The sequence below is a fragment of the Chiloscyllium punctatum genome, chromosome 16 (genome assembly GCF_047496795.1).
Source record: "Chiloscyllium punctatum isolate Juve2018m chromosome 16, sChiPun1.3, whole genome shotgun sequence".
NCBI classification, from domain to species: Eukaryota; Metazoa; Chordata; class Chondrichthyes; order Orectolobiformes; family Hemiscylliidae; genus Chiloscyllium; species Chiloscyllium punctatum.
In genome coordinates this window covers 39,642,140-39,669,841 of record NC_092754.1, presented here as the reverse complement: position 1 = coordinate 39,669,841, position 27,702 = coordinate 39,642,140, and the positions used below count along the sequence as shown (strand labels likewise).

Genomic DNA, 27,702 nt, shown 5'->3' with positions numbered 1-27,702 from the left:
TTAAAAAAGATATCATTAAAATTGCCGAAATACGAAAACTCAGTCCTCAAAAAATGTCATTGATGAAAGCTTTGGAGAGAACGAGGCTAACTCCTTTCAGTCTTTAAGGGAATCCTAATGTTAGCTTGTTACTGACAAACATTCCACGAGGCGCTAGTCGAATTGATACTCGTGTGTTTTTATTTAACCAAAAAATATTTGGACCAACAATTCCCGGTAACGGAACGATCAAATTTCCGAGAACTGGAGACGAAACTTTCTGCGCAATATCGGAGCTTCGAGTGAGGGTCCAGTCCCGGTGAAGCCCCCTCCTCCTCCCCCCCCCGGAGCTGTGTACAGAACACTGGCATAAAAGAGAAGCATTTCCGGCCCACTACGCACGCCTCTCCCAGCCCTGATGTCAACACAGAGAGATAGCGAGAGGAGGACCCAGGTGAGCCTTTGCCCAGTGTTGGCATCAAGCATCCCCAGCCCCTCCGCCTAAAACTTACTACCACATTCACAGCTCCGTGTCATCAGTTGCTGACACCGTCTCTGCCGTGATGGCCAAGAACCGCTCTCCAGACAAGAAATCCAGGAGCCGGACCAAGTTCGTGGAGGTAAGCTGGAGCCTGTTCACAGAGCCTGGCTTAGCTGAACTGCATTGCTTCTGCTGGCGCTGCATCAGGCTGTGGGGTGAGCAATGCAATTGTTGAATTTGCAATGTGCTGCCCATCAGGGCAGCGGCTGTACTCGGTATGAACTTGATACATGTCTATATATTTTTAAAGAAATTACTGACACTTCCTGCTGTCGTGTAAAAAAAAACAATTCAATGTATTAGGCAAAGTGAGGACCCTTCTTAGATTTGGGGGGTGGGGTTTGTGGATTTGCTCAGGTCTGTCTTCTGGCGTATTATGTTCCCCGCCGCCCCCCACCCGATTTTAAGTCGCGACATGTCATGAATGTTTCATATCTTACAACATACCGTCCTCCCTACTGCACGTTACTCACATCCTGCGACTCAGAGGAAAAGCATGAACAGTTTTCCAGCTCTAAAAGAAAGAATGACGTGTTTGTGATGGAAAACTATCCGGTTACCAAGAAAAATAAGGGAATTGCTACTGGAAACTGTTGGGAAGGCTCTTTAGGATTAATCACATTTCCAGAGTTCAGTGGCCAGATATCTCTGGGAGGGCACAATGCTACTTAAAATAGAGAATTTCCCCCACTATTGAAGATGGCATTTATGCATTTTAGTCAGATCCCACCCGTGTCACATCAAATCAGTTAAAATCGGACGTTGGTGATGTTTCGACTGCAACAGGAATAAGTGGAATCAACATTTTGTAACAGACAGCTGTTCCAAAAATGCTGTGTGCTGAGTTACTGACCGCAGTTTCTTCCTCAGCCATTCAAATTTTAGTGCTTATGTATTTATCACTCCGTCTTTAAAGCTATTATGGAATCTGTTTTTACCATTATTTCTGATGGGTCAATTAATAGTCAAACCTTGCCCTTTATTTTGTTTTTAAAAGTTAAATTCATGTCCTTCAATTACCAACTTGCCATTAACAGAAATTCTTTTCCCAGTTAACTTTTCAAAAACCTTCCTTATTTTGACCATTCCTGTTGATCCCCTACTGAAAGGAGCTCCAATTTCTCATGCGTATCCTTTATATTATTTTATTTTGGCTGTATTGGAGTAAGATAAATAGGGTGAACATTAAGATGGATGTTATCATAATAAACTTGCTTCCCAATCCATGGGTCTATCCATGCATCCTATCTCACCTTCAACTGCCTCTTCAAAACCTACCTCCTTTATCTTCAGTTATGATTCAGAGGAGCCGGTGCTCAACTGGGTTGGACAAAGTTAAAAATCACACAACACCAGGTTATAGTCCAACAGGTTTATTTGGAAGCACTAGCTTTTGGAGCACCGCTCCACAACCACCAGAAGGAGCAGCGCTCCGAAAGCTAGTGCTTCCAAATAAACCTGTTGGACTATAACCTGGTGTTGTGTGATTTTTAACTCTCTTCAGTTAGCTCCTTTAACCTTTTCAGCTCCTACTATTTGCAAGGCTAAGTGCTATGCACAAATGATAGGATCCCTGTACAACAGCAACAAAATCCATAGAGTGGTGATAGCAGAGGTGGCCTTTGAGCCATTGTATCTATCCTGTCTGGAACAGCAACTTAGCTAGCTCCATACCCCAATCTTTTGCCTGCATACTTTTTCTCTTCAGTTGCTTAGACAATTCTCTTTCAAAAATGAGATTTGGCATCTTACTGTACCACACTGTCAGGCTATGCATTCCAGACAGCAACCACTCAAGGCCCGGAAGGATTTTCTTTACATAGCAGTTGGTTCTTTTGCCATTAATTTCAAATCAGTGTCCTCTGGTTCTCGACCCTTCTGTCAACAGGAACAATTACTCTATTCAGATTGCAGCTCTCTTCTCCACCTTCTCTCCAGAAGGAAAACAATACAAGCCTCTCCAATATATTCACCTCGCATGCATTTTTTTCTCTGTTCCCTTTATTCATTATGGTCCTCCCACTTGCCCAAAATTTTAAAGTATCATATATTTAAATTTCCTACGGTTGGGAATGTAGCAAAACCTGCTCCCTGTTTGAAACAGAAAAGGTTCAAAACTCTGAGTAGATATTTCATATCCTTTAAGCTTAGGGAGAGCAGACCTTGCAACTAGCCTTAGCGCTTCCAAAGAGGGAAAGAACTGGAAAGAGTCTTTACAATACACATTAAAAGATCCTTCAGCACCCTCTGTGTTACAGCACTTTATTTTCCTTTTGAGACATTGTCATGATTCAGTTTCCGATCTCTGCTGATCCCAGTCGGAACAATTGACCTCAGTGTGCTTGGGCCTGCGCTGGCAAATTAGTCAGGTTTACTTTTTTTAATGAGTGAGTAGTGGCGAATTTTTGTTTTATTGAACCTGAGGAAGGTTTATGGTGGAGTTCGCTTGTATCAGTATTAGGACCTCTGAACTAGACATTTGGTATACAGGGCCAATTAAACAATTCGCAGATGGCACCAATCTTGGAAGTATTGTGCACTGTGAAGAGGATAACATTAAACTTCAAAATGACAGACAGGTTGGAGGAGTGGGTAGATAAGTGGCAAATGAAACTTAATGCAGGTAAGTGTGCAGTGATTCATTCTGGTAGGAAAAGTTGGAGAAGAGAAAATAAAGGGGATAATTTTAGGGTGTTCAGGAGCAGAAGGCCCTGGAGATATATGTGCACAATTATCAAGGGTAGCGGGGTAGGTTGAGAACATCAACAAAATGAACAGGCCTTTATAAGTAGGGCTGAGAGCACAAAAGCTATCAGATTATGATAAACCTGACTAAAACGCAATTCAGCCTCAACTGGATTGGTGTGTCAATTTCTGGGCACCATACCTCAAAAAAGATTTGAAGGCGTTAAAAAGAGTGCAGAAAAGGTTAATGAGAATGGTTCGAGGAATGAGGAACTGCAATTACGTTGAAATTGGAGAAGCTGGGGTTATTCTCCTTGGAGAAGAAAAAGTTGAGAGGAAGTTAGTTGGAGATGTTCAAAATCATGAGACGAGACAGAGTATATAGAGAGAAACTGTCACTATTGGTGAATGATTCAGAACTAGAGACATTGATTTCAGGTAGATGAGACAAGAGGCTTTGGTAACACAAGTAGTGTAACTTGCAGAATGTTTATGTCAATGACAAAAAGATTTTAGATTTACATTTTCAAGCCACCATTTTTTTTCTCATTTTGAAATTTGGTAGATGATAATGATTCTGTGGGCTTAATTTAAAGATTGACATGAATGTGATCCATTATTCAGTGGTGCTAAACTAATTGAAACAAAACGCATCTCTGTGTGCTTAAGCAAGATGGATTTTAGTGGATTGAGAGTTTGCAAAGGGCCATTGAGGAATTGAGAGTTTTATCCTTACACAGTTAGAAATAAACTTTGAGATGCAGAGTGCTTGATTAATAGGATGTGGGATTGCATCAGTGATTCCCAGGTTGTAAACTCCTAATCTCAGTTGGATTGTTGAGGAGAAGTCTGTGGAGGTATAATTGTTTATCTTTAGGATGGTAAATCAGCCATGTTACTTCTCAGCGCTTCGACTGAGTAACCAGTTACACTGCAAAACGATCAGGAAGGCATGGTAAAAACAATGACTGCAGATGTTGGAAACCAGATTGTGGATTCGAGTGGTGCTGGAAAACCACAGCAGTTCAAGTAGCATCCGAGGAGCAGGAAAATCGACGTTTCGGGCAAAAGTTCTTTATCAGGAAGGGCAAAAGTCCTTCATCTTTCCTGATGAAGGGCTTTTGCCCGAAACATCGATTTCCCTGCTCATCGGATGCTGCCTGAACTGCTGTGTTTTTCCAGCACCACTCTAATCCAGTATCAGGAAGGCATGCGTTGGTATATCCTTTTCAATTAGAATATAGTTCACAGTTAAAACTTCACATAATCAAAAAAATGAATTACTAATCATTGGATCAATGCAGAGTTTTGGGAACAAATATTGAGTAATATTTTAAGTCTATGTTGTGAGAGCTGTAGTTTATCTGTGGAATTATTCCTGCAGTATGTAGGTTCCTTTACAGTGGAGGATCAAGATCTTGATGAAAAGACATGGCGGATCCATCAACAGCTTCATATTCTGAAGGTAAAGATTGCATGTTGTCGCCAAAAGTTGTCTCCGAGGGACTGTTCTTAAAGTCAGTCGCTGGTCCATTAACTGGTGGACAATTCCTAATAAACTAAATCATAGCAATAGGATAACATTCAAACTAGGAAAGGGAACAGTTAAACCTAATGATACGTGAAGATTGATCAACACATAGGCTTCTCGTTACAATAGTGGAGGTTTAAAACCTCCAGATTCATTTAATTAGGAGTAGTATCCTGTGATTGGAGAGAGACATAAGAGACAGCAGATCCTTTATGGATAAAAGATGTTTTACAATAGTCTAAAATAGTGAAATATGGGACGCTAAGGGTGAAAATGCAGCTGGATATATTCCACTGCTATGAAGGGAGAACATAAAATGACTAGCATTAAAATAGATTAAATTGAAAAACGTATTGGTGAGAATCGAATTAGACAACATCTGGAGCTATAGAAATAGCTAAATGAAGATCTGAACAAACCACTAAACCGCATATGTTTCAAAGCAGAAAAATACTTGGAACGTGGAAGCACAGTTGAAGCTAAGCTTCAAAGTAGTAACATAGGTTTGTGTTTTCCAATTGAACTTTTTTTTAACTATCTCTTATTAGCTGTAACTCTGATGTTTGAAAATTTTATGTCAGGTGGAATACAATAGTTGCGTTAGTTTCACCATTAGAACACAAGTATATCTTAACTTTAAAAAACTCTGTTAACTTCAAAATGACAAACAGGTAGGAGGCATGTGTGGATAAGTGACAAATGAAAGTTAATGCAGACAAGTGTGAAGTGATTAATTTTGGTAGGAAAAGTTGGAGAGGATAAAATAAAGGGGATAATTTTAGGTATTCAGGAGCAGAAGGCCCTGGAGATATAGGTGATAGAGTTAAAAAATCTTTAGATGGAAGTTAACTAAATGGTCAAATTTAGTATATAGTATTAATAAAAATGTAACTTTTAATTCAAGAATATTTGGTGACCGAATCCAAATGCTGGATATTTTGAATTATCATAATGTTGAACTCATCACGTTTAAGTTGCAACATTGTCCTTCTAACCTACAAAATGGGATGTGTTTGGACCAAACATTTTTATCTTGTCCATAGATCCCAGTGCTATTATTAAGTGGAATCAAAAAACGATATTAAGGTCAACTTAAAAAGTGGTGAAAAGTAGCATGATAAACAATTGCTTCATATGAAATTATATTGTTAAGCAGTTGAGATGCTTGTAAAAAAAAAGATGATCGTAATCATTTCCATTAATCTAGATTATTCTATTCAGTCGTGGTCTGTGGGTTTCATAATTGCAATGGAAATCATAGTTATGCTTATGAAAAATATGCACTTTTTTCCTGCTGTTTTGACTATCTGTTTATTTAATGTGGCCAAGTTTTCTAGTAAAATGGTTCCAGGTGCCAGGCGTTAGTTGCACACTAATTATCTTATATAGGGCTCTTGTAAAAAGCCCTCTTGTGACACAGTGGTAGTGTCCCTACCTCTAGGTTGGGAAGTCTGTGTTCAATACCTACTTGGCAAAGAAATGTGTAAAAACATTTCTGAATATGTTAATTAGAAAAATAAGGTCTATTTTAAAAAATTGTAGGCTTCTGGTGGTGTGGTGGTAGTATCCATACTTCTGGACCAAAATGCCTGGCTTGAGTACCATCTACGCCAGAGGTCATACAGCCATACAGATCTACAACTCAGAAAAAGGGTCTTCATCCCATCATGTCTGCTCCACTCAAAAACAACAACCTAACTATTCTAACCATATTTTCTAGTACTTGCTCCATGGCATTGTATACCTTGGCATCGCCATTGCACTGTTGTGATTGTAACAAGGTAAGGCAGGTGTTTCTCATAGAATTTGAGTTCCCTGATTGAGAATGCTAACCTACTCCAATTGGGGAGCCCTGGCTGACCAAATATAAACAGAATGTCAGAAATTCTGTTCACTCCGAGAGCTGGCTCTGAGGAAACCGGACCAGTGTCAAGTACTATGCACATGTAAATAAAGTGTGACTTGGTGATGGGATACTGGCCTCTGTAGAGTTATTTCATGCACCTGTAAGTACTTCTTAAGTTTTGAGGGTTTCTGACTCAACCACATTTGCAGGCAATGAGTTCCAGTTTCCCATTAATCTCTGGGTATTAAAAAAAAAAGCTTCCCTCACATTCTCTTTAAACCTCCTGCCCCTTATCTGAAACCTAAGCCCCCTGCTCATTGACTCCCCCAAGGGGAAAGTCTTCTTCCTGACTACCCTATCTATGCCCCTCATAGTTTTTTACATCTCAATCATGTCCCCTCTTAAACTCCACTGCTCTAGGAAAAACAACCCCAGTCTATTCAAACTCTCTTCATAATTAAACCGCTTCAAGCACAGTAACATCCTTGTAAATCTTCCTTGCGTCCTCTCCAATGCAATCACATCCCTCCTATAGTGTGGATTCCAAAACTACCAGCTGTGGCCTAAACAACATTTTATACAGTCCCAGCATAACATTCCTGCTCTTAAATTCTATGTCTCCGCTAATAAGGCAGGCAAGTATGCCGACCATTTGCCTTCTTAACCACTTTATCTACTTGCCCTGATACCTTAAGGGACCAGTGTACATGCACACCAAGGTTCCTTTGATCCTCAGTGCTTCCCAGGGTCCTAAAATTCATTATCTATTCCCTTGCCTTGTTTGTTCTGACCAATCATCTCACACTCATCCAGATTGAAGTCCATTTGCCACTGATCAACCCGTTTGACTAGCCTGTGTATATCCTCCTGTATTCTAAGGCTCTTCTCCTCACTATTTACTACCACTCCGAATTTTGTATCACCTATGAATTTACTGATCAATCCTCCTACATTCAATCTAAATCATGTATTTAAGCCACAAACAGCAAGGTCCTCAACACTGACCCCGTATGGGATCTCAAGGGATAGAGACTTCCAGTCAGAAAAACATTCCTCAATTATCACCCTCTGTGCTTCCTGCCATTCCAGCCAACTGTGGATCCAGCTTGGAAAATTGGATAATTGGGCTCTTATCTTTGCTATCAGTCTCCTATGCTGGCCTTATCCAAAGCCTTGCTGATGTCCAAGTACACTACATCAAAAGCATTGCCCTCCTCTGCAAATGTGGTCACTTCTTTGGAAAAATCAGTCAAGCCGGTCAGACATAACCTCAACTAACATAACCATGCAGACTATTCTTGATTAATCCTCACCTTTCCAAGTACTGATTAATTCTGTCCCTCAGAATCACTTCCAGTAATTTCCCAACTACCGAGTTTAGACTGTCTGGCCTACATTTTCCTGATTTATACCTTGCTCCCTTTTTGAATGATGGTATTACATTGGCTGTCCTCCAGCACCTCTCTTGTGGCCAGACAGGAATTGAAACTTTTATAAGCACCCTTATTTCCCCCCTTACCTCACTCAAAGACCTGGGATACATATCATCAGGCCCTGGATATTTATCAACTTTTAGCCCTGCCACAGCACACACTCAGAGCCTCTTCTCTGTTTACGCTAATTTATTTAATTGTATCACAGACCTTCTCCCTGATTTCTATCAGGTGTTTCATAAAACACCTGAGCAGGTTGATGAAAAAAGATCCATAAAATCGTGATTCTAAGGGTCCTTAGAAGCATGGTGGTAATGTCCCTACTTCTGGTCAAGGAGCTCCAGGTTCAAATCTCACTTGCTCCAGAGGTGTGTCATAACATCCGTGACAGGCTGTTTAGAAAATGTCATGGTCTCGTGATATTACAAAAGTAATGTAGAAAACTTAATGCTGTAGATGATGCATATTTAAAATGCTTGTTTTTGAAATTCTTCTTATGATTTCAGAGAGGAATTAATCATTTTGTTAGAATTTCAATCTGTTTCGGTTCTTAAAAGGCACTTAAGTTATATCTCACGTCATCTGACATGTGCTTTTATTTTCTTGTAGAATCTTCCTCGAAAAATGGCAGTAATACTAAAATTCTCATCACAAGGAGTAAAGATGTACAATGAAAATAAAGAGGTACAGTGAAGAGACCCATTTATAATTCAAGTTGTACAACTCATTCACTTTATTATGACTGGAAAGCTTGACAAAATGGCTACTGAAGTCAAATTTAATGAAATACAAAATTCATAAATAGTATTTGGTAATACCTTTGAACTTTTTTTTTCCTCTTCCTCATTCCATTTCTCCAACCTACCCTCTTTTTGCTTTCTCTCCTTAAGGCAGTAATTTATGTTGAAGTATGATCATCTAATAAAAAGCTTTCTCATAAATAATTGTCAAATTGGTCAACTGCAGATAATGAAAATTGTCTGGCATGGTGAATGTTGATGCATATTAGAGGCTGCAGTTAAAAAATTCAGCACAGTCAAGTTATGGGGGATATGCTGCCAATCATTGACTCTGCCTCATTAGCTTTGCCTATCAATGATAGTGTTGTATTTATGATTTTAGGAATTACTTATGGCTTCAGAGCATATAACTCCAACAGATCAGCTCCTCAATTGTATACCATTACTTCTTAAAATTGGAACTAAGTGTCTACTTCCTCTCTCCTTCCCAACGTCATCCTCACTCAAGCTCGGAATCTATATGACATTTTAGTTTGTCCCTCATTTTCACCATCTTCCAACTATCACAAGTTTCATCTCCGCTGAAGCACAACTCCAGCTCCCCAAATTTTTCTTCCTGTGAACTAATGACCACACAACCAACTTACCCGACCCAAATGTTTGCTAACCCAGCTATGTACTCACCTTGCCTATAATTCCATTCAGCTAACTTAATGGAGAATGCAGGAGAGCATGCCAGGAGCAGTACCTGGCATACTCAAAAATGATATATCAACCTGGTGAAGCTACCAAATAGGACTAATTGCATGCCAAACAGAATAAGCAGCAAGTGATAGACAGAACTAAGAAATCCCACAACTCCGAGATCTAAGCTCTTTAAGAGCGAATTACTGCAGATTATGGAAACTGTAATGAAAACAACAAATGCTGGAGATCACAGTTGATCAGACAGCATCCATGGAGACAGAGTTTGCTGTCTCTCCATGGATGCTGTCTGACCAGGTACAAGCTCTGTAGTCCTGTCACATCCAGTTGTGAATAGTGGTGGAAAATTAAAGAACTGAATGACTTAAGATCCTAACCATAATTGCATAAGATAATGCTGAAGCATTCACAGCAATCTTCAGCCAGAAATGCTAAATGGATTATCTACCTCAGCCTTCTCCAGTCGTCTCCATTACCACAGATGCTGGAGCCAATTTGTGTCTTATGCCAAATTGATTCACTCCACATAATATCAATAAATGGTTGGAGGTACAGAATACTGCAAAGGCTGTGGGTCCTGACAACATTTCGGCAATTGTGCTGAAGACTCGGGCTCCAAAACTTGCTGCACCCTAGCAAAGCTTTTCCAGTATAGTTACAACACTGGAATCTACCCAACAAGTTGGAAAACTCCCCAGGTATGTCCTGTGTACAAAAAGGAGGACAAATCTAATCTGGCCAATTACCGCCCCAACATTCTACTCTCGATCACCCGTGAAGAGATGGAAGGTGTCATCAACAGTGCGACCAAGCAGCACCTGCTCAACAACAACCTTCTCAGTGATGCCCAGTTTGTGTTCTGCCAGAGCCACTCAGCTCCTGATCTCACCACAGCCTTGGATCAGACATAGACAAAAGAGCTAAATTCCTCAGGTGAGGTGAGAGTGACAGACCTTGACATTAATCAAAGCTGCATTTGACTGAGTTTGGCAGCAAGGAGCCTTAGCAAAACTGGGATCAGTGGTTATCGGGGGCAAATTCACTACTGGTTGGAGTCATACCTGGCACATAGGAAGACAGTTGTGGTTGTTGGAAATCAGTCATTTCAGCTCCATGAAATCTCTGCAGGAGTTCCTGAGGGTAGTGACCCAGGCCCAACCATCTTCAGCTGCTTCATTAATGACCTTCCCTTGATTCATAAGATTAGAAGTGGGGATATTTTCCAATGATTGCATAATTTTCAGCACTATTCATGACTCAACAGATACTGAGACAGTCCATGTTCAAATGCAACAAGATCTGGACAATATCCAGGCTTGGAATGGCAAGAAGCAAGTAACAAATTTGCACCACACAAATGGCAGACAATAAGAGACAATCTAACCAATGCCCCATGACATTCAGTGGTGTTGCCATCACTGAATCTTCTTCTATCAACTTCTTTGGGATTACCATTGACCAGAAATTCAACTGGACTCACCACATAAAAATTGACTACATGAGCAGGTCAGAGGCACGTAACTCGCCTCTTAACTCTCCAAAGCCTGTCCACCATATACAAGGCACAAGTCAGGAGTGTGATAGAATACTCCCCAGTTACTTGGATGGGTGCAGCTCCATCAACACTCAAGAAGATTGATACTATCCAGAACAAAGCAGCCCACTTGACTGGCACCACATCCACAAGCATCCACTTCTTCCACCACCAATGCTAAGTAGCTGCAGTGTGTACTATTTACAAGATGCACGGCAAGAAATTCACCAAAGATCCTTAGACAGCACCTTTCAAACCCATGACCATTTCCATCTAGAAAGGCAGGGGCAACAGACACCATGAGAACACCACCAGCTGGAAGCTCCCCTTCAAGCCACTCACCATCCTGGCTTGGAAATATATCACCATTCTTTCACTGTCACTGGGTCAAAATTCTGGAATTCCCTTCCGAAGGGTTTTGTGTGTCACCTTACAGCCTGTGGATTGCAGTAGTTCAAGAAGGCAGCTCACCACCTCCTTCTCAAGGGCATTTAGGGACATCCAATAAAAATTGCTGGCCAGCCAGCAATGCTGACATCCCACAAGTGAATAAAATAAAGTTCCTGCCCTTTTCACAGAATCTATACCAACTTTGTTGAAACACCAAAAGAGTTTGTGATTTCATTTGTACACATTATTCTATGATGTCCCACACTAAACATAATTAACCGATCCATTGAATTGAGTACACTCTTAATTGTCCAAAAATACCTAGCACAATTGCTTAAAAAGCACCTTCTTTTGCCACTGTTTGCTTACTTCAAGGGAATTTTAAGATTCCTTCTTTGGTTTTCTGGTTTTCCTTGTTTACATGTTGGACCTAAATGATGTTATCTGGAGGCATATGTCAACCTACATTTGGATAGTGACAACATTCAACATCCAACCCCAGATCTAAAACACCATCCACTCTAAGCTGTCAGAAATCTTGCCTGATATAAATGAACACTTGTAAGAATTATTCTGTTCCTGTCAGATTCTGTGGCTTAACCTAAGACCATTTTGCTTTAATTCACTGTAATCTCATATACTATTTCACTGAACCACGCTTCAAATCTATCATCAAAACTTTCACCCACTTCTTAATCCTTGTCTTATCTCCCACCCTACAAAATCTGTTTTTGTTACATTCGGCCTCATCTTTTCCAAGAGGAATCCTGCTTAATTTTGTTCTAAGCTCTAAATCATTCAAAACTCCACTACCCTAACCTGTCCCACACTGACTCACACTTTCCATCCCGATCCTCACCAACACTGGTTGAATGACCCTAATATATTTAATTCAGATTTCTCGTTCTCTGTTAAAAACCTAACTTCTGTCCCACTTTAAGACCTTGGTCTTTCTACCACTGGTCTTGCTATGCATCCCATCCTCCCGCCATCAGTCACCTTGTCTTCAATCACCTCAACTTCTTCCACTGTTCCTCTGCCATTCTGTTCCTCTCGCCACCTTTTACAGTCTCCTCAAAATTTGTCTTTGTGATCATGCTTTTAATCAAGTCGACTTGATCTTCTTTCGCTGTCCAGTGACCATTTTCCCATGACTCGCTTTAGGATGTTTATTTTGTTATTAATGGCACTGATCCAGCAAGTGCAATATTTTACAGTTATCGCCCACTTGCCACGTTTTTATCTGATCATCTTGCTGAAAGATAGGTCCATAAGATGAACTCTCACATGTATTAATGTTAACATTGATTTAAAAACTGAAAATGTGTTGCTGGAAAAGCGCAGCAGGTCAGGCAGCATCCAAGGAGCAGGAGAATCGACGTTTCGGGCATGAGCCCTTTTTCAGGAATGAGGAAAGTGTGCCAAGCAGGCTAAGATAAAAGGTAGGGCGGAGGGACTTAGGGGGGCGTTGGAAATGCGATAGGTGGAAGGATGTTAGGTTAAGGGTAATAGGCCGGAGTGGGGGTGGGGGCAGAGAGGTCAGGAAGAAGATGGCAGGTCAGGAAGGCAGTGCTGAGTTCAAGGGTTGGGACTGAGACAAGGTGGGGGAAGGGGAAATGAGGAAACTGGAGAAATCTGAGTTCATCCCTTGTGGTTGGAGGGTTCCTAGGCGGAAGATGAGGTGCTCTTCCTCCAGCCGTCATGTTGCTATGGTCTGGCGATGGAGGAGTCCAAGGACCTGCATGTCCTTGGTGGAGTGGGAGGGGGAGTTGAAGTGTTGAGCAACGGGGTGGTTGGGTTGGTTGGTCCGGGTGTCCCAGAGGTGTTCTCTGAAACGTTCTGCAAGTAAGCGGCCTGTCTCCCCAATATAGAGGAGGCCACATTGGGTGCAGCGGATGCATAAATGATGTGTGTGGAGGTGCAGGTGAATTTGTGGCGGATATGGAAGGATCCCTTGAGGCCTTGGAGGGAAGTAAGGGGGGAGGTGTGGGCACAAGTTTTGCATTTCTTGCGGTTGCAGGGAAGGTGACAGGAGTGGAGGATGGGTTGGTGGGGGGTGTGGACCTGACGAGGCAGTACTCCCTCGTCAGGTCCACACTCCCCACCAACCCAATCTCCACTCCTGTCACCTTCCCTGCAACCGCAAGAAATGCAAAACTTGTGCCCACACCTCCCCCCCACTTCCCTCCAAGGCCCCAAGGGATACTTCCATATCCGCCACAAATTCACCTGCACCTCCACACACATCACCTATTGCATCCGCTGCACCCGATGTGGCCTCCTCTATATTGGGGAGACAGGCCGCTTACTTGCAGAACATTTCAGAGAACACCTCTGGGACACCCGGACCAACCAACCCAACCACCCCGTAGCTCAACACTTCAACTCCCCCTCCCACTCCACCAAGGACATGCAGGTCCTTGGACTCCTCCATTGCCAGACCATGGCAACATGACGGCTGGAGGAAGAGCGCCTCATCTTCCGCCTGGGAACCCTCCAACCACAAGGGATGAACTCAGATTTCTCCAGTTTCCTCATTTTCCCCCCCCACCTTGTCTCAGTCCCAACCCTCGAACTCAGCACCACCTTCCTAATCTGCAATCTTCTTCCTGACCTCTCCGCCCCCACCCCCACTCCGGCCTATCACCCTCACCTTAACCTCGTTCCACCTATTGCATTTCCAACGCCCCTCTCCCCCCCCCCCCCCCCCAAGTCCCTCCTCCCTACCTTTTATCTTAGCCTGCTTGGCACACTTTCCTCATTCCTGAAAAAGGGCTCATGCCTGAAACGTCGATTCTCCTGCTCCTTGGATGCTGCCTGACCTGCTGCGCTTTTCCAGCAACACATTTTCAGCTCTGATCTCCAGCATCTGCAGTCCTCACTTTCTCCTAATTGATTTAAAAACAAACTTGGTTTCTGAACTGTGGAGCCAAGCCAATGTTATTGATTTTGAGAATCAAATTAAATCACTCCAAGTTCAAAGGATCAAATCAATTAAATTTTGCCAGGTTTTCTCATCAGTGCAACTTTTGCAGATATTAATTTCAGTTTGATTGAGGAATCAGTCAGTCTTAGCTAAATTGAACTGGATATCTGCTGGATTTGATGCTTTTCTAGGCTTAACCATAGGAATGTGGTGATGTGTAATACACAAAAAAGGATTCTACAGAAGTATCTGGCAGTGGTAGAATTTATTCTATCTTGTTTTCCTGGTGTAACATTGTTGGATATATGAGAAATTGGGGGGGGGGGGGGTCCTTGTGCTGTCTCTCTAAAGCCTAGTTTGATTTCAACTTCAGCTAATACATCTACCAATACATCTTGTGACAACATTTGGTCATTTTTATTTGTTCCAACGAATTCTGGAAAGTAACTGATCGGTTTAAGGGTTGTGTTTTAAAAGTAACATATATTCAGCTAAGAATTTTTAAAAAGCTAATGAGGTAGGTTGTGCAGTTAATTTCACTCATCGTTACAGTTGATAAGACTGTAAACTATAGAGAGATTGTTTATACTGCTTTAGTAATCAGTAAAACTCTCACATCCATTTCTCCTGGGAAGGCTCCCAGTTCAAAATGTTAAGCAGGGTTTGTTTAACAACAAAACACTGCCTTCAAGGTTGAATTCAAGACCCGCCTCTCTTGGAGCTGTGTCATAACATGTTCAAACAGGCTGATAAAAACATGTTTTTATATAAAATAATGAATATCCTAACATTACATTATCAGGGGCCATTCTTTACTTAATCAAAATATTTTCTAATGAACCTCCTGCATTTTAAAACTGAGTATGGTTATTGGTAGGCTTTTTTTAAAGCAAGCAATTCACTCCTGATTTCCCAAAAGGCTGTCCATGATCTACAAGGCACAAGTCTGGAGTGTAATGGAATGCTGTCCACCTGCTTGGATTAGTGTGGCTCCAACAATATCCAAGAACCCAACACCATCCAGGACAACAGCACATTAAATGGTGCCCATTCCACCAACTTAAACATTCATGCCCTAACACTGATGCAGAGTAACAGCACCTACAACATATATTGCAGCAACTCATCAATATTTCTTCTCATGCACCTTTCCAACCCACAGTTTCTACTACCTAGAAAGATAAGGGCAGCAGATGCAATGAACACTGCCATCTGCAAGTTCCCCATCAAGTTTCATGCCATCTGGTTTGGGAATTATGTCACTTTTCCTTCACTATCTCTGGATTGAAATCCTGGCATTCCCTTCATAACTGTACTGTTGGCGTCCCTACACATCAAAGGGCTGCAAGAGTTCAAGAAGGCAGCTAACCACAACTTTCTTGAGGGCACTTAGTGATGGCAATAAATGCTGGTCTCCCACCAAGGAAGAAAAAGATGTAGTCAGTGATGTTAGGAGTACTGTATGTCCTGGCCTGCAGAAATGTTGTAATATATAAGGATGTGCAATTTGAAATTTAATTCCTTCAACCCCAGAGGTTCTTATTAATTTTAGGAACAATTGCACTCCTGAAGCCTTGCATTTTATAGAGAACTGGCTGTATATTCTGCAACAAAGATTGTGTATTGTCCCTCAAGCAGATTTCTTGATGCATGAGAATCCTGTCAAAAATATACCAATTATATTGATCATGTATAATGTGTGCAGACAGTTGGATATTCTTTGAACAAAGGAAAGTCCCATACTGCCACACTTAATACATAGTTGAGGAGAATCTTGATGTCCATCTGTATGTAAATTTGGGATGATATGTAAACAAAGCTGAAGAGGGAGGGGGCGGGTCAATAGTTGTTACAGTGGTCAGAACAGTGTCCTGTCAGTTTTTGAGATGTGCACCTGAACCCTGAACAGCCTAATGTGACAAATGTCGTAATTTGCAGAATGATAAGGTAAATTTAATTAGCTTTGAAAATCTTATTCCACTTCTATCAGTATGTTCACAGCATAAACAACTCCAATTGAACATTAATTAGCAGTGGCTCACTGAGTGGCCACAATAATGACTGGTATATGAAATAGAAAGTTCACATTGGTGTAATTAGCAGTGCTTTTCTGAAGTTAAGAAACCTTGGGGCAACAAGAGTGGATGCTTTATTACCTGCACTTAGTATTACTTGGAGTGACAAAGTTTAATACTGACACAGTCCTGAAATTGGAAGAGTGATCCTTTTTATCCAGCAGTGACATTCCTCCCTCCAGTTCATGTCATAAATGAATAGGATTTGTTCAAGCCCTTGATATGCTCCAGGTGAACTTAAAGAGGTGGCTAAAGGAACTAAGTGGGAATTTTCTATCTGCGGTATCCTCTGGAGGAGGGGTTGATCTAATAATCCAGCATGTGTTCTTGGCATGTAGTGCTCTGTGCTTTGAGGAGAACATTTACCTTATGTCCTTTTTTTTTGTATTGAAGTTTGAATTATACATTAATTCTAATTGATCACTTAAAGGGTTAATAGCTGCCTCAAAGTTCTCTCTCTGTTGGGTGATCAGCAACATCCTGCTGTTGTGTGACTAACAGTTGTCCTCCCAGATTGGTAATGTTATTAATAATGTTTGAATTGTGTGGTCATTTTGTATTAACTAAGTACATTCTTTGTGTGTAGATGGCTCACAGTAACCAAAGTGAATGTGGAAAATAGTTTGTCATGGAACTGGAACCAGAGACAAAGCTTTATGCATGAATTTTTGTTTTCAGGCCAGGAGCACTGAGTTGGGTGTGTCCCAACTCCACAAACCTGATCCAAGAGAAAATGGTTCAGGAGTTGGCTTGGTTCTCTAGGAATCAGGCTGGGCAATTTCAGAATTAATGTAGAGGTTCTCGAAGGTGGGAAGGTCTGCTTGGGTGGAAGTCTGCCTCCGGACTCTGACACGGAGTCCGCAGTTTCTAAAAAAGAATAAAACATAAGACATCTCTCCAGCTCTCACTCCCTTACATCCTTTCACTTGCCACACAATCCCCATGTCCCATGCCAACTTACACCCTTCAATAAGTCACATGGCACTTTATAACTCCCAACCTAACTTAGTGCTAAATCATACCAATATATACCCCACAACCACCTACGCTTTGCTCTTATACCTACTATTTTAACTTCCCAGTCTCCCCATAGGCATAACTCAGAACCATACTGAGATGAAATAAGTGAGAATAAATATTGTATTCAAGTGCTTAATTCTTAGTCGCAACTTTAAAAATCTATAACCACATGAGATGTTAATCAAACTATGAAATGATTGGCACTCTGCTGTGATAATGAAAGATTACAAAATCAATCTGAAGCACTAATTCAGTTATGGTAACCCTTAGGCTTATTTCAACATAAGTAAAACAAAATAGCAATAATTAACTTTTGTTAGCATTCCTAATATTTTTGCCACGTTATAACAGGCAGGAATTTTAAATGCCTTGCCAGCTTGATTCTTTTGGACACTTTTGACAGTTCTTCTGAGCTTTACGGTTAATGAGTTTATATACTTTCATGTATATTTGTGTTTAGTTTTGCCAGTTCTAAAGGGCAATTTATCTGTCCCAAAAGGCACCAAGTCTCCCCCGAAGGGCACATTAGCTCTCCTAAAAGGCACATCACCTCCTCCAAATATGTGCTGGGATCTTATTCAAAGGGATACTTTTAACTCTCCAAAAAGGTGCACAAACAATCTAAACAATCCACAAAATTCAGACCTTTTACCAAGTCTAGTTTGAGCACAATGTGCTTCACAAAGCTAGGTCACCAAAACCAGACACAATTAGAGGTAACAGGCAATTTATATGGTCAGCTAACTCCACAAAAAGCCCTTATGTCAAATGTGACCTGCCCCTGTGAAAATGCTAGCTGCTATATTTTGGGGCAGAATTTCTGATCATTGACCTCCTTCACCTTTTCAGTCATGATGGAGAGACTCATTGCAGCATAGATATTTACAGCACAGAAAAAGGCTATTTGGCCGACTACGCCCAATAAAGATCCTGTTTTCCAGCTTTTGGCAAACTACCCTGATGGCAATGGCAATGGCAATGGCAATGCAATTATAGAGTCTTACAGTTATACAGCAAGGAAAGAGCTGCTTTGGTCCAACTTGTCTGTGCCGATCAGACATCCTAAACTGATCTAGTCCCATTTGCCAGCATTTGGCCCATATCCCTCTAAACCCTTCCTATTCAAGTACTCATCCAAATGCCTTTTAAATGGTGTAACTGTATCTGCCTCCATCTCTTCTGGCAGCTCAGGTTTCCCAAACTAAAGTAGTCCTAGTTGCTTGCATTTGGCCTATATCCTTGTAAAACTTTCCTATTCATGTACCTGTCCAAACGTCTTTTAAATGTTGTAACTGGATCTGCATCTCCCACTTCTTCCAGCTATTCATTCCACACGTGAAACACACTGTATCAAAAAGTTGCCCCTCAAGTCCCTTTTAAATCTTTTACCTCTCATCTTAAAAAAAAGCCCTCTAGTTTTGAACTCCCTGACCTTTGCTATTCATGCCCCTCATAATTTTATAAACCTCTACAAGGTCACCCTGAATCTCCTATCCTCCCATGGCTATTAAAGTCAGGTATCCCATGTCTTCTTAACCACTTTATCTATCTCCAGGCATCTTTGAATATTCCAGTCTTTACCATGGTTAAATTATTCATGGTGTAATTCCTTGTTTTCATAGCCCTCCCCAAGTGCATCACATCACACTTTTCCAGGTTGAGTTCCATTTGCCACTGCTCTGCCCATCTGACTAGTCCGCTGATATACTCCGGCAATTTATGACTAACGTCTTTTTTGGATCCAAGCTTACACTTTCCCTTGAATCCCATGGGCTTTTACTTTCTTGTCCAGAATGTCATGAGGGACCTTACCAAAAACTTTGCTAAAGCACATGTAGATAACATGAAATCACATCTCCCTTATCCACACTCCTGTTACTTCTTCTCCAAGGCCATTTGTTCTGTGAAAGTCTAAGCCCAAGTTTTTCTGTAAATTGTATTACCATAAGAGACTGCTAATTAATTGTTCTTCTTGGTACAAGGTCATTTTGTTCTTATTTTGTTTCCCCTCATCCCATCACCATCAGATCTGTGCTGTTGGAGTTACCTTCTCCTTCATGGAGCTCACTGGCAAATTCCCATTTTCTGACTGGCTCAAAATCCAAACCACAGCCTGGCACAGTTCAGTTATGCCGAACTAACCAATTGCACAATTTGTTGCTGCATATATGCTCGTTCTTGGTGTACATCCAGTTGGGAAGTTTGCCTGTACTGTTGCAGACATCTGCCATTAATTTGGTTCTAGTATCAAATTTACTGGGTACAGAAAAGATATATCTTTATTTCTCTGTGACAGTTAATCGCCCCAATATTAGCTCAATTCATATCAGACATTTTCTGTTTATGTATTTAGTAAAAGGAAAATGAAATAGCATAATTTACAGTTCTCCAGTATACTTTGAACGAATTCAGAGTTACAAGATCTCAAAATAGTATGTTTTATAATTCTGTAATGTAATGCAATCAAAAACAACTCCCCAGTATAAGTCATCTGTCTTGCCTAGCCCCCATTTTCGAATTGCTCCGAAATCTTCCTGGGAATACACTTCTGTCAGCTATTTTGTTTCTTAGTAAATGAAGTATATGATGCTCAAAGTAACATTTAAAGAACGCTTAAATTACACATTTTAAAAAATGCATGGCCAAAATTAACTAATTAGCTTATTGAATTGAATTAGATTTATTATCATATGTACATAAGTACAGTGAAAAGTTTATGCCATTTATGGCACCATCTTAGGGACAAAGGTACCTTGGTACAGATTCTTGGTACAAAGCAGGAGAAAAAAGAAAACAAAGGTTAAAAACTTAAACATTAGTCACAGAGTCATACAGTGCCCTCACTAAAAACTGAAAATGATAAAAGAAACACAGTTAACAGTTCAACACCACAGGCCATGCTGTGCTTGCAGTCCTCACATAGGCTCAACTTCCCCTGCTCCAGGCTTGACTTCACCCTCCCTGCTGTCTCAGGATGCTTGCTCTCAATCTCGTCTCCAGCTACCTTGGACTGCCTGCTCCTGCTCTCACTGCCGTCTGCCTCGGGCTGCCTAAACATGCTCTCACCGCCAGCTACCCCAAGCCGCCTACTCCTGCTCTTGCCTTTAGCTGCCTTAGGCTGCCTGCTTCCACTCTCGCCACCTCAGGCTGCTTGCTCCCGCTCCTGCTCCCGCTCCCGCCTCCAGCTACCTTGGGCTGTCTGCTCCTGCTCTCGCCACCTTGAGCTGCCTGCTCCCGATCCTCCTACCTGTCCATCTTCCTTCCCACCTATCTGCTCCACCCTCCCCATCGACCTATCACAATTACCTCCCACTTGTATACACCAATCACCATCCTAACTACCTTCCCCCAGCCATCCCCACCTCTCTATTTATCTCCCAGCCCCCCTCCCCCTCCACATTCCTGATGAAGGACTTGTACCCGAAACGTCAACTCCCCTGCTCCTGACCTGCTGTGCTTTTTCAGCACCACACTTTTTGACTTTGCTCCCACTCTCACTCAATTTTAACTGTTTGAGATTAATAAAGCTGAAATGAATTGTACACTTGCAGAGTTAAAACTGGATCATATTTTATTGACATTTGAGAAACCAAGGGTATATTTTGGATTTAATATTATTAATTAGTTTTACATGATTTTATCTGTGCTTTACTTCAACTGTTATTTTCACTTTGGTGACAATTGTCTATTAAATTCCCCTACCCTGGCTAATAAGAATGGGATGGATGAGGAGACAAAATTGGGGCTGCATTGTTAGGGTGTGTTCTCACCCTACTCCTATCCACCACCATTTTAACTCCTGGTTCTTAGGGAGTTTCAGAGGGGGATGCCTCAGAAAGTCTAGGCATCTATTGTTAAAGGAATCAAGTAAAGAAGTCGGTAAATTTTGCTGCAACTATGCAAGGCATTAGTGAGATTGCATCTAGAGTCTTGCATATACTTTTGGCCCCCTTACATGAGGCATTAGAGGCAGTTAAGATAACCTTTTGCTAGAATGATTCAAGACATGGGGGAGTTTGTCTTAAGAAGAGAGATTGAGTAGTTTACGCCGATACTCTCTGGAGCTCAGAAGGATGAGAGGAGATCTCATTGAGATATTTAAGATGTTAAAGGTAATTGACAAAGCAGAGAGAGAGGATATTTCCTCATGCAGGGCAATTGAGAATAAATTTTAGGATAAGGGATAGCAGATTTGAAACAGAGATGATAAGAAATTACTTCTCTGAAAGGCTTGCAAATCTGTGGATTTCATTACCCAGAATGTACTGGTCATGGGAACTAAATAAATTTAAGAATGAGATAGACACATTTTTTAATTAGTAATAGATTAAAGGGTTATGGAGAGCGTGCAGCAAAGTAGAGTTGAAATCAAGATGAGATCAAGCCATGATAATATTAAATGAGAGATTCTTGAGGGCTGAACTGCTTACTCCTGCTCCCAGTTCTTATGTTCAATGATGTGGCACTGGTGTTTACCCTCAGAAAAGGTGGAAGGAGTAACTATCTGAGCTCTCCCATGCTCCCATGGTAGCAGGGAAGTACAGCTGTAGATGAGGGAACTGTAGGGGAGGCAAAGTACCTTCCAAGAAAGATGGAACAGCACTCTGTCAGCAAGATCTTTTCAGTTTAACCAATCAGAGTCTTTAGAAGATATCAGTTTCCTGCTGTGCACTAACCTTGGTGACCCTGGTAAGTCATTGATGGGTCAGGAAACCGAATTACATGATTGGTAAATCCAGAATTCAGCACTAAAACAGCACAAAATTGGCTTTTTATCAATTGCAATAGCTGTTTAGCCGTCAGTTCCTGCTTGGATACAAGTCTACTCTGGGAGATTCAGGAGAGATCAGGATCCCTTTAGTTTTCAGGATTTCAACATTCCCCACTTAATACCCTCCCAGGCCAACTTTATCCATATATTCACAGAGCGGTGAAACTCTACCTTTGAGTACCCTTGCTACATTATATTGAGAATTGGGGCACTTAAAACAATAGAACCACAGGCATTTCCTGTATCCCTTCACCTCAGTATTCTCGCTGAGTTAAAACTGGAATTGTTGAATTTATTTGAGTTCATTTTATTGCAGGTTAATTTTCCTTTGATTCTATTGCTCATAGCTGTGTGCCTGCCACTGCTGTGTCAGGACTGTACATTGCTAATTGTCCTTACCTTTATTTGTGGTCATTGTTGTTATTTCTTACTACTTAGTTTTTTTTTGCTTGTTTCACAGGCTCCAACATTATTGCTCCCTCATTCAATGAGATTATGGCTGTTCTGACTGTGGTCTCAACCCATTTTCCTGTCTACTCCCATACCCTTTGAGTTCCTTGTTGTACCTCTTCCTTCAACATATTTAATGATCCTGCCCCCACAGCTCCTGAAAAAGAGAATTGTCCACACTCAGAGAAAATAAAATGCTCCACGTTTCCATATTTAAAACAAAGAAATTGAGGAGCAATATCAGATTCCAAGATACAGGTATCATCAGTGTTGAAAGAATTGGAAGAGTTAAATCAATATGTTAGGAGGTCAACAAGCTTGTGGTTTAAAACCCTTCCTGTCAGTAGAGACAGAGAAATTAAGATGGTATCAGGTTCAACAGATAGGAAGGAATGAGTTAGGGAAAACAGTCACCTAACAGATTGCTCTGTGGTTACTTTGGTCCAGTTTGGTGGGTATTTGCAACAAAAAGGTGGTGGCCTACAGAATATCAGCGATTTTGGTCAGACTACAAATTGCTTCACCAGGTTGGCTTAAAGAAAACATTTGGTATCATGGTTGAAAAATTAGAAGCTTTTGTTACTGACTTTCAGAAGAACTAACATGAAATGCTGTGCAAATAATTTGGTTGCACAGATGTAATTAATTCCTGTGCTGGGTTTCAACTAGACGCTGTTGATGGCTCATGCCCTGAGGAGAATCTTATACACAACGTGTCAACCGGCGGATTGTCAGTTTGCATTTGTCACACGCAACCCGTACAGACCACCAAGTGAGCTCTTCTGCCATCTGTTTGTCACCACACAGCCGAACGAGGTGGGTCGGTAATAATTTTAAAAAAACCATGAATCAGATGATAAAAACCATCCATTTGTTCAATAAGACTTTTTGAAAAAATATAGAATCGTGCTTTATTTTCTGTACAGAAAGTCCTCTATTTGTTTTTACTTAGGAAATAATGGCTGAGCAAAGGTTTGGTACGGAAAGTCTACAGATGACTGAGTTTTCCTCTTCCTAATCTGGAGGCCAAAAAGTACAATTGAGTCCTCCTCCCATCAATCCTATTACTGCCTTGGCTGAGACCATGAAATGAATTTGGAAACTATTTGCTGTGAATAGTTCCTATAGTCTGACTGCCTGAATAGATGAAGTTGGCTGCTGTGTTTATAACATCCTTCTGTTTTTGACATAAAATGGAATGTTTTTCTGGGGAAAGAAGAAGAGATCAATAGAACAACTTTCTCTTTATGTCAGTGTATGGTTGGGTGTCCTGAAACATGGGAAGTGGAGAGAGACAGATTTTCTTATTGTTTACAGTTAAGTTGCAGCAGTACAACACAAAGATTTATGGAAATGAAAGCTGCTAGCTGAGTGGAGTGACTTGGCACTTAGATCAGTCTCACTGAAAGAAATGCACAGGAGCAAGATGTCTCACTGAGACTGATTAGTATAGTAATGCTGAAAATATGATTTCTATTTCTATGATCAACAGAGCTTGGTTACATTTTATGATTAACCAGAATCTTGTGACCCAATGAAGGAAATTAAACTATTTGATTTGCGAAAGCAGTGGGACAGTTTAGAATGTTGCTGGATAATTACATTACGTACCACAGCACTAAACTCTTACTGTGTAGAAATTGTTTGCAAGTGTTGTGAATTAATAATTATTATCCCTGCTGGTGATGGTAAGCAGTTGATTTCATGTGCCTTCTGGATAGTAATATTATTCAGTAAAGGCAAAATCAATGTAGTTGCAAGTTGTATGATAATCCCCATTCCTTTACAAAACATTTCTCACCAGTTGTCAACTGTTGAGCTGTCAGTTGGAAAAATTGCTCTTCATTACTAGGAAGCTACAATTAGACAAGCAAGACACCAGAGGACAGCAGTGAGCTCCATTACAGCTGCAAATGACCATTTGGAAACAGTGTAAGAGAGTTGCAGAGAAGCGTCCAATGATCCCCAGGAAATATCTCAGTTCAAAAGCCCAGTCCCAGGATAGTGGCAGCAGCTTTCTTTTAATTTATTTTGAGGAGCATTGACAAAGTGATATTTTTATCTTTATTGCTCATCGTTGCTGTTTCAATACTTTAATAGTCAACTGTGTAGAGGTGGTGGGTTTCATTCTCTGAAACCATAAATGAAAAGTTGTGCTTACGTGACAATCAGGGAGCCTTCGTGGCTATTTTCCTGCTGCCAGCTTACCAGTTTTTAGATATAATGAATTAATTTTGAGAATTTGCTGACAGGAAGTGTTGCATCTAAATGTAAGTTGGTATGGAGTTGGAGTTTGTACATGTTTGGCCATTTTAGCTCAATGCACAAAACATCCCTGACTGTTCTGCCAGGAGACTCTTGTATTTAGGAAATAGGTTCTTTTATTTCACTTTAGTAGGCAACGTCAGAAATCAAATGACACATAGTCCAACAGGTCTATTTGAAATCACAAGCTTTTGGAGCGCTGCTCCTTTGTCAGGTGAAACTTTGTATGCAAAGCTTTAATTCTTGTGTACATCATTAGAGGTTTTAGTCAATATTCATAATATTTTTGTTTATATACTAGCATTTTTATAGTCCTTCTGTTTTGGTTATGATTTGGTGTTGCTAGTTTGTAACAAGTAATTAAGAAGGTAAATGGAAGTTCAGCCTTCATTGTTAGAAGGCTGGAGATTAAGTATTTGGAAGTACTGTGTAAATTTTGGTCTCCATATTCATAGAACGTAGAACAGTGCAGCACAGTACAGGCCCTTCAGCCCTTGTTGTGCTGACCTTTTATCCTACTCCAAGATTAAACTAACTTACATACCCTACATTTTACTATCATCCATGTGCCTATCTAAGAGTCATTTCAATCTGACTCTACTACCACTGTTGGCAGTGCATTCCACTCATCCACCACTCTCTGTGTAAAGAACCTACCTCTGACATCTCCCTTAAACCTTCCTCCAATCACCTTACAATTATGTTCCCTTGTGATAGCCATTTCCTCCCTGGGAAAAATCTCTGGCTATCCACTCTATCTATGCCTCTCAGCATCTTGTACACCTCTATCTAGTCACCTCTCAACTTTCTTTGCTGCAATGAGAAAAGCCCTAGCTCCTTCAACCTTTAAGAAAGGATACATTGACATGGGAGGCAGTTCAAAAGAGATGCACTAGACTGATTATGGGTATGAAAGAGTTGACTTATTGAGAACAGCTAAACAGGTTAGGCCTTTGTTCATTAGTGTCCAGAAGAATGAGGGGTGATCTGATTGAAACATATAAGACTCGGAGGGTGTTTGATAGGGTAGACATTGAGAAGCTGTTTCCACTAGTAGGGAGAATTTTGAACTTGGAGAGATAGTTACAGAATAAAGGGAATACTCATTTAAAACTGACATGCAACAGAATTTTTCTCTCAGTGGAATGATGTCTGGAATTCTCTATCTTAAAGATTTGTGGAGGCTAGATTACTGAAAGTATTTAAAGAGGAAGTGAGTAGATTTGAATGATATAGGAGTTGAGGGCTATGAGGAGCAGGCAAGAAAGAGGAATGGAGGCCTGGGGCAGATCAGCCATGATGTCATAGATTGGCAAGGCAATCTACTCCTACTCCTATTTCTATGTTTTTATGATTCCAGGAGAAAAAAAGTAAAAAGAGTTGCAATTTATGCAGAGTTTTTCGTAATCTCAGGAGGTACCAAAGTATTTCACAATAAAATAAGTTATTTTAAGTGTGGTCATTGATGAATATTTGGGAAAACATGGCAGCCAAAGTGCACATATCAATGAAGAGACAATTTAGTGATCTCTTGCTCCCCACCCCGCCCTTCTGTCACAAGCATAAAAACAACCATTTTGCATGCATCTTTTAGCCCACAAGCAGAGCTGGAAAGATACTTACTTACTCACTTTCAGTTTACCAAAATTATCTTCCCTGCATGCTTGAGAATCTTCCATTCTCCCCCTGCCATATCCAGGATTGACAACTTGTGTATACTGTTTCTCCTTAGGAGTGAGAGTCTGGAATTTATTCTCAAACTGCTGGAATATGACTAAACAGAAGTGATAATGGTACCATTAGCTCAAGACTGATTCGCACTGCAATCTTGGATTGAAGGATTTCAACTTCCCAAGCATACAATTGGCATTATTAAAATTTCTGCTCCACTAAACTCCTGTAAGAGATATAGGTCACTCCTTGAAATGTGCAATCTTGTTTTGCATTTTGAAAGGTATACCTGATTCTTTGCCCACATTACTATTCTCTTGCCAATAGGGAATATTATCAAACTGACTTGATATATTTTCTCTCTTTTATCACATGAATTCACAAAAAAGATGACAAACTATTCATATAATTTTTGAAGTTCTGATTTGATGAAATTAAAACTGAAACATTGGTTTAGGAGAGAGGGCTCTCCTCCTGTTCGTTCACAGTAATGGATCAAATGCATATTCTTGTCAACTATAGAAAAGACATATGATATTCACAGAATGCAAAATTATAAGCCCTAAGAAGGTCAAACGCACGTTTTAAATTTGCTTTTTTTGCATATCTTCACTCTTGGAGAATGTTGGAAGCATATTGCAGGCTGATTACTGACCTGACTTGAGCCACATAAACATGGCTAGCAAGTCTCAAAGTGAGAATTAAACCCAGGGCCTTCTGGATCAAAAACAGGAGTGGTGCCCAAGTGATTCATTCAGGCTCCCTACACCCTTGAATGAAAAACCTACATATGCAATAAGTAAGTCAAGAAAACTTTCAAAGCTGTTGTTGCAAGTACACTCACGGAGTTGACAAATTTAAAAAATCTCAAATCCAACCCAACCAACCACTTCAGTTTTTAATAGAGGTCAAATGGAAAAGTCGAGGTTGGAGTTTAGGAACTAGCCTGCTCCAAGGAGGTGCTTTGTCCATTTAAACATTATAATGAGGTTACATTCCTGACATTTAATCTGACTTGCAGAATTAACTGAGGTTTCCTGAGGCCCATTAAACCCAGGCAGCCAATCAGCTAAAGGCAAGACTGTCTCGCGAAAAAGGATGTGACTTTCCAGCACTGTTTATGGACCAAGGGATGTGGTT

General features: G+C 40.7%; 1 protein-coding gene across 1 annotated transcript in view; it reads left to right on the top strand.

Annotated features, from left to right (window-relative positions):
* Nucleotides 1-264: 264 nt before the first annotated feature.
* sh2d5 (SH2 domain containing 5) overlaps nucleotides 265-27,702 on the top strand; it is a 91,461-nt gene continuing 64,023 nt past the window's right edge. The window contains exons 1-4 of the mRNA XM_072586757.1: nucleotides 265-599; nucleotides 4,590-4,670; nucleotides 8,625-8,699; nucleotides 23,296-23,442. Coding sequence (XP_072442858.1) covers nucleotides 543-599; nucleotides 4,590-4,670; nucleotides 8,625-8,699; nucleotides 23,296-23,442 — 360 coding nt within the window. The 5' untranslated portion in view covers nucleotides 265-542. The remainder of the gene's footprint in view (nucleotides 600-4,589; nucleotides 4,671-8,624; nucleotides 8,700-23,295; nucleotides 23,443-27,702) is intronic.